We start from the raw sequence: 8,143 nt of genomic DNA, 5'->3' as shown, positions 1-8,143 counted from the left end.
ACCCACTGAGCCATCTCACCAGCCCCCGCAGGCTGTCTTCAGACACTCCAGAAGAGGGTGTCAGATCTTGTTACGGATGGTTATGAGCCACCATGTGGTTGCTGGGATTTGAACTCCGGACCTTTAGGAAGAGCAATCGGGTACTCTTACCCACTGAGCCATCTCACCAGCCCCTTAATTTCTAAGTCACTTTTGAAAGATAGTTTTGTTGGAAATAGAATTCTTGATTGATAGGTTTGATCCTAAAGAAGGACTAGGAAGTAGTGACCACATTGGAAACCACTGGACATACATAAGTCTATTTCCATCCCAGTAGTAGAAACAAATAAGAACCTGAGGCCCATGACATGGTTCAGCAGGGAAAGGTGTTTGCTGTTGGTCCTGAGGACCTGAATTCCATCCCCAAGATCCCCAAAAGTTGTCCTCTGACTTCCACATATATGTTGTGGCTTACACACACATACATACAAAATAATATTATCTTGGTTAGTGAGAAGAGACTGGACTTCTGCCATGTTTCCCACCATTGCTTTATTTTCCCTATGTAAGTCTTACCAACAGAAGCAGGCTTTCTATTTGTCTTTGGTGAGATGTACTGCCAAGACACAGCAAGCCTTGATCTTTACCCTTAACTTCACCAGAGCTTAGTTCTAGTGAGCTGACCATCCCTGTCAGACATGCTTCTGGTGTTGGGTGTATGTTATCTTTGAGTCCCAGCATCTCAGGGCTTCAGCCCCTTCACACCCTAGACTGTCTGGTGTAGATCAGGCTTCTCTGTGTGTCACTGTGGGCCTTGTGACCTGAAAGGCACTGACAAACTGGGACAAGTGTGGAAGACTCAGGAGCCAAAACTGGGCATGGTAACATATGCCTGCAATTGTAGTACTTGGGATATGGAGGCAGGAGGTCTAGGAGTTTAAGACTAGCTTTGGCTACACGTGGAGTTGGAGGCCAGACTGGTTTATGTGAAACCCTGTGTCAAAAAAACAAAAATATGGGCTGGTGAGATGGCTCAGTGGGTAAGAGCACCCAACTGCTCTTCCGAAGGTCCAGAGTTCAAATCCCAGCAACCACATGGTGGCTCACAACCATCCGTAACAAGATCTGATGCCCTCTTCTGGAGTGTCTGAAGACAGCTACAGTGTACTTAAATATAATAAATAAATAAATCTAAAAAAAAATATTTAAAAGAGGGAAAAAGAAATCAGAAGTGAGTTGGTGGTGAATGGAGATTTAGGGACGGTGTGAGGGAAGTCTAAATGGTTGGCTTCTGAAGACTGCAGGTCACTGTGCTCATGTTGATGTGACCTGTCTTGGAGCTTGAGTCGATACATTCTGCTTTCCACCTGTCTTCTAAGTCTAAGTGGGTGCAGAAGGCAAATGTCTCAGTGAATAAAAGAAAAAACAGTTTGCTTTTCAAGTGATGACATGACTAGGATGGAATTGATTAAGAAGTGTTCACCCAGTCTTACCCCCAGATCCTGGACTTTCCTGTAGGGGAGGCCCCCACACTCTCCAGTCACTTCCCAAACTTCCCTGACCTAATCCCATAGCACACAAGAGACCCAAGGAAGAAGAGTCTTATGGAGAAACTGGGGGCATGCATACTCTTTCTGGAGAACTGTTGTTCTGGACCCAGAAAGACCTTGAGGACCATAGTAGGGACTTCATTTCTAAAGGGGTACCTGCCCTGTTGTCATTCTTCTAGCATGCGGGCTCCGGTTGCATATGTGGCAGAGAATGGCTGTGTTGGACATCAGTGGGAGGAGAGGCCTTCAGGCCTGAGGGTGTTCAGTGCCCCAGTGTAGGGAAATGCCAGGGCAGGAAGACAGGAGTTGGGGGTTGGGAGGGAGAGCACCCTCATAGAGGCAGGGGAAGGGGGAATGGGATAGGGGGCTTCTGAAGGGGAGACCTGGAAAGGGGAAAACATTTGAAATGTAAATAAAATATCCAATAAAAAAAAAGAAAAAAAATAATTGCTCTACTCATCTATAGACAAAATAACTGTCCAAGGAAGACAAACAGATGTGGGATAGTTGACTACTAAGCTCTACCAAGACAGGGTAAGCTAGTCCTTCAAATCCCTGCTTCACTTAAGATCTGTCAGATGGTTCTGGGCCAGAAGGCTGAAGACAGATGCTCCAAAACTGTAAGAAATTAGGAGCTGCCCAGGTAGTCAGCTGTCTCTATAATTTTTTTTTTTAAGTTTTAGAAGCTATGATTTTGTGCTTCCTATATATTCAGGTTATATTTGTTTCATTTTCTGATTTCTGATGGGATTGAAGACTAGTTACAGTTTCTCATAATCAAACTCAAGTTGTTTAACATTGAGAGAGATGATATAGATTTAAAAGAATGGTTTTCAGATGGTAATGGAAGCTAAAATCAAAACATAATTCAAATATAAAATTATAAGCTTCTAAAGTTAAGATAGCTAGATGTTATCTAATAGACAAATATGATAAGCTAGATGTTAATTATATATTATACTTTATAATTTACATAATTGTTATAGTTGTGCTCAATTTATGTCTGAAACAAGCCTTTTTCATTGGAAGAAAGGGGGGGAAATGAAGTGGGTTTGACTTAATGCTGCTTGTGTTATAATGTTAATTTTGGTTCCCAAAACTGCTTACGTAAGTGTCTACACAGAAGACACTGAGGGACCCTGACCCAAGTTGACTCTGATTGGTAAATAAAGGTGCCAACAGCCAATGGCTGGGCAGACAGACAGAGGTGGTACTTTTAGGATTCCCAGGCATGGGAGAGAAAAGAGAGGAAGAAAAGAATCACCATGAGAGGGGCGTAGGACAGACCAGCCATATAAAAATTTAGGTAAATGACTCTAATGGCCACTTCCTTGATTGGGTCTGGGATAACAGAGATGAAATAATAGATTTTAAAGATATTAACTCCAGAATACCAGAGTGGAGTGTTTACTAGCCACAGGAAGAATTAGGAGTGCCCAACCTTTGAGCTACCCAAGACATATCAAAATTAGCTGACATATATGTCTGTCTTTCATTCACAAATCCAAATACTACTACACAGGTGAGCCACAGAGCCATTGGCATAAAATGGATACATGGCCACCTGCCAGTCTTCTCCAGGGAAGGCCTGAGTTTCTCCCCTTGGCAGCACCTGCTTTCTGGAGAATGGATGAGACCTTTGGCTGGATGGTCATTTCCTCATTTCCTGGCTACCCAAACATTTCTGGATCTTAGCCCCCTCAGACAATCAATTAGTGTCTTAGGGTAGGCCTTGTAGGTAGGGATTCCAGTCTTCTTTTGCCTGTAGCCAAAAGTTCCTTTGATGGGCCCTCTTGTTGCACAGTAGTGCAGTGCCTGGCCAGCTGTCACCCTCAGTCATCTGGTTCTCCCAGTTACTTCTGTGGGGCCATGAGAGGCCTGCTTCAGAAGCATGGTGAGGTGCCCTGGTGGGGACCATTACAATCCTGGGGTGCTTCCAGATATCCACAGGAGCATCAAGCCACACTGCTAGTGTTTTGAATCCTAATTTGGTATTCTGACAGCATGTTTTAAATTTTTATTTTATGACTAGCTGGGCAATATTTTCATTATTTTCCTCCAAGTAATAGAGGATGTAACATTTGTTTAGACTATTTTATGTGATATTAGGGATACTTTAAGTACCTTAGTTACAATGTAATGAGCATTAATAAATATATAAGTTATGACTTAGGTGTCATTATTTATAAGTGCAAGCCAGGCCTATACAGAAGTATCATTTATGTAACCCCAGTACTCCAGAGGTGGTATACAACAGCTAGCCTATACAGTGCGTGTGTGTGTGTGTTTCTCTCTCCCTCCCCTGTTAAAATATTAATTATTACTATTATTTTATTTTTGAGACAGGATCTCACTGTGAAGGTCAGGCTGGCCTGGAACTTATTCTGTATGTAGTATAGGCTGGCCGTGCTCTTGTCATAGCTTCACATGTCCTGGGATTATAAGCGTATGTCATCACACCCAAGCTAGCCCAGTTATTATAGTGTTCTCTGTGTTGGTGACTATCTAACTGAAGCCTGTTAATGAATGTAGAGTGAATTAATGTTCACGGTGTGTTCTTTTACCATTGCAGGGCCATTTTAACCATACCAACAATCATTAGAAGATGCAAACAAGATGAAGGAAGATGCCAGTTGAATTTGAATCCTCACTTGATGGCCAGTGCACATCCCTTACAGCTTGCCTGGGTGCCCACCTGTACAAATGACAGCCAGGGCTCCCTGCAGAAGTTTTCTGCCTCTTAGGTAATCCCACTGCCCTCTGCAGAAGGCCAGGGACATCCTGAGTGGGATGGCTCATCGTAGCCACTTTTGTAATGTCTTCTGCTGGACAGGAAATCATCTAGAAGTCAGAACATTCTGTACCAAACTGGAGGTTCTGGGTCCTCATAGCTCGTGTAGTCGTTGGGCACAGCCGGAGATCCCCCGCCTATGGACTATGGGTTGCTTCTGGACATTGCTGGGCTGCTCACATGCTCTTTTTAATTAAAAGACTTATTTTTGTATTTTAAATGCTCTATAATCTTGATGTGAATTTTACTAAATGCTGATGTCCAATCAAGCTATGTAATTCTCCAACTGAAGTTATCAGGGACAGAACCCCATTTATATTAAAATGGAAATTGTGGACAACTGTCTGGCTTTGGTATGTTGTGTAACTCTGGAGACTGGCTTTGTTTTCCCCATATCAGGAAGCTTCCTGAGTGGAGGTCCTACAGAAATGTTCTTTAACTGGAAACTGGAGGTGGGCCCAGCCCTGTCTTCCATGTGTCCATAATATTCTTTACAGGGCTGTGTTCCCTGCCAGGAACACATGGAAGAACCCAGTCTATACTCACCCTGGCGTGTAGTCATGATGAGGCCCACACTGTAGAACTGAGACAGGGGAAACCAAGGTGCTAGAACTAGTATGATGCTGTTTGTGAGGGAGATGCTCCAACATCACGGGACATAGCCGTTAAACCAAGGAAGAAGCTAGCATTGCAACTGGCTTAAACATGACAGCCCATGCCCAAACAGCCAAGACAGAGACAGGTTGTGGTTTGTGGCCTTAAAATATTGGGCGAAGGTTGCTTAGTTTTTCTCAAAAATGACACTAATTTTTATAAACAAATGGAAACCTCCTAAGCTCCCATTTATTTTCATCTGTAAACTCTACCTCCAGATTTATTAAAAGGGATTCCGTATTTTTCTGCTAGATGTTTTTGTGCTTGCAGAAGCACACAGATCACCCAGACTGTGAACCCAGTGGACCCTCTGACCATCATCTAGCCCATGAGAAACGTTGCTGCTCCATGCTAGAACCCAGCAGAATCTGATTCTGTCTTCTGTCTACTGAAAGTGTCATGATGGACCTTAAAACTTTTAAAAAATTAAATTCAGTGTGTGTGCATGTTTGTGTGTCTGCATGTATATGTGTATGTGTGTGTGTGTTCCCAGAATATGTGTGGAAGTCAGAAGACAACTTGCTGGAGCCAGTTCTCTCTTTCCACCATGTGGGATCTGGAGATCAAGCTCCAGGCTTGGCAGCAAGCACCTTCAACCACTGAATCATCTCTCCAGCCCAAGAAGTTCTTTAAGCCTCTTCCTTCTCATCCGTGTTAGATGGTGGTGGCACATGGGATTTTCCATCAGCATTGAAAGCAGCACGTTCAGAGTGCCTGGGAATCTCCTGTGATGGCCATTTTCCCTGCTGCATGTCCCTCTATGTCCCTTTTCTTCTATGAAGCCAAGCCAGGGGAGATTATCAAAAGAGAAAAGAGCCAGAGGGTGGGTGAGGTGGGCCAGCTTGTAGAACCAACCGTTTCATCTGAGATGCCTGGAATTCTAGACTGCATGGAGCAGGAGCTCTGAGGAGGTGGCACTGGGCAGCACATGGGCTCTCCTGGTATCTTCCCTTTAGAAACAAGCGGGGCTCTGACATCCCAGACTTTTCTGCCTTCGCTGTTGACAGCAGGAATCCACCTGTGGCTGTGCTAGCCTCGGGGAGTAGCAGAGCTTGGCATTGCCTCTTCCAGCTGACTCTGCCACCTTCACCATCTTTGTCCTCACCTTGACCCCACTTGCCCAGCTCTATAAGCCTCTCTCTTCATGACTGGGACCACTGGTCCTTGGACCCAACTTCTCTCCTATGGACCATGCAGCTGTGAGGGTGTAGGGACAGGGAGCATTTGGGTAATATCTTGTTTAAAACTGTCTCTATGAGCATAAAACAATTCACAGCAGAGGGACGGGATAACAAGCCCACCTGTGGGAGATCATGCGTGTTAGTGGCCTGAAGCAGCTCTGGGGTCTAACAAAATGTCACCTAAGTGTCATTCATATCAGAATCAACATTTTCTTGTATGGAAAAGATGGTTTGATACATGGGATGAAACTATAAATTTAGAACATTCAGACCACGGTTAGCTCTATTACTCATCTTTAAAAAGTTATATGACTGGGTGGCACATGCTTTTAATTCCAACATACAGAAGGCAGAGGCAGGTTGGTCTCTGAGTTAGGGGCCAGTCTGGTCTATAGATTGGGTTCCTGGACAGTTCAACCCTGTCTTGAACAAATCACAAAAAAATTTATGAATATTCAGTCAAAACCAACAGGGTGTCTCTCCTGAGATGTTATCTATATAGATTCCAAGTTAGAATACACAGTTATGTCCTTACTGTCTTGGAATATCCTCACAAGGCTCTGTCATTGAACAGGAAACACTCCAGAGTTCTTTCTTTCAAATGAAGAGGGGAAGGTGAGAATAGAAGATAATTTTAAAATTTCGTCTTCTGGTTTTGTGGCTTGAATTCTGTCATCTGGCACCTCCAAAGCCTCCCTAGCCTCTGCCACCAAGTCCGCCTCTTCCTCCTCTGTCCCCACCTCAGCCACCTTTACCTGTAGGCTTGAACCAGTCCAAGGTAACTTTCTTCCCATCACTTTTACCATCTTCCATGGCCTTATTGGCAACATTGGCATCTTTCCCACTGTTGAAGTCTACAAAACCAAACCCTCTGGAAGGCCCAGTCTCCTCACCAGTGGCTCTTCTTGCATAAATGGAGCCCTCTAATGATTCTTTTAAGGTCTCTTCAGGGGTTTCCTCAGACAGACCTTTGACAGAGTTTTGGATGGCTGACTTATTGTATTAGGTGATCCCCTGGGTCCTTGTAACTTCAGCCTGATTGTTCTGCCCTCAATCTCCATTTTCCTACAGAAGTTTAAAGCCTCAGCATCTTCAAATGAAGCAAATTCTATAAACGCGTGCCCTTTAGATTTGCCATTTGGATTCTGGAGCAATTTGATAAAAGTTCCTTTCTTAAATACTTCCTGAAGCGTTTCTTGGGTTGTACTGTAGGAAAGTTACTTTAAGCCAAAGCTTTTGCTTCCCTACTCCGAGCACTTTCCCAGCTCTCTCCTGTCTTGCCCTTTCTCTGCCCATCCAGCTCTGCCCCCTCAGACTTAGACTTCTCCTCTGCGTTAACTTCTGCCTTGAAGTCATGAGCGATCAATCCCTTTACCTGTCCCACCCTTGCTGACCAATCTGACCTCTGTGGCATCTTTATCACTTCACCCTCAGTAATGTTGAGAGACGACTTAGGCAAAAAGTGTTCTTGCAGCTCACACTTTCTTACTGTCTTTTTCTTTTCTTTTCTTTTTTTCTACTTTAATTTTATTGCCAAACATTTGTTAAACCGGTGAGTTCTAATGCCTTTGCTAGGTTTTTAGCAGACTTAAAATTCACATACCCAAAGTTTGTAACTGTCTTAATTATCTAATATTTATACCAATGAAGACATGGGAGGTGGTATAAACTGAGGTAAAAATCTGCTAGTTGCCTTTCCTAAGCAACTTGCCTTAAAATAGGCAGGAACTTTCCATTCTTTAACGTTCTTATTTATGGAGGATTTTAGAGGCACATCCAAACTGTTTTGCTAACAGTTATGTTTTCTATGTACAAGCATCAAGTATTCTGTAACAAAAATTTCTATTTGTACCCATTCTGACAGCAAGATCAGTTTTGGTAAAAAGTCTCTGAGCAGCTTTACCTCAGCAGCAGCAGACTTGTCCCCCTGCAGCTTTACCTCAGCAGCAGCAGACTTGCTCCCCTGCAGCTTTACCTCAGCAGCAGCA

The 8,143-nt window shown here is 43.7% G+C and overlaps 1 protein-coding gene and 1 pseudogene across 2 annotated transcripts in view; one reads left to right on the top strand and one right to left on the bottom strand.

Annotated features, from left to right (window-relative positions):
- The window catches only part of C1H10orf143 (chromosome 1 C10orf143 homolog), a 38,944-nt gene extending 34,283 nt beyond the window's left edge, over nucleotides 1–4,661 (top strand). For both annotated transcript variants that reach the window (XM_029545960.1, XM_029545963.1), the window contains one exon: nucleotides 4,102–4,661. Coding sequence is in view for 1 of the 2 variants with exons in the window: in XM_029545963.1 (XP_029401823.1) it covers nucleotides 4,102–4,131 (30 nt within the window). In the remaining variant the exon portion in view is untranslated. The remainder of the gene's footprint in view (nucleotides 1–4,101) is intronic.
- A 2,190-nt stretch (nucleotides 4,662–6,851) lies between these two features.
- LOC110327382 overlaps nucleotides 6,852–8,143 on the bottom strand; it is a 26,081-nt pseudogene continuing 24,789 nt past the window's right edge.

Source organism: Mus pahari, chromosome 1 (genome assembly GCF_900095145.1).
Source record: "Mus pahari chromosome 1, PAHARI_EIJ_v1.1, whole genome shotgun sequence".
NCBI classification, from domain to species: domain Eukaryota; kingdom Metazoa; phylum Chordata; class Mammalia; order Rodentia; family Muridae; genus Mus; species Mus pahari.
The sequence above is the reverse complement of the archived record's forward strand: the minus strand, read 5'-3'. Positions and strand labels throughout refer to the sequence as shown.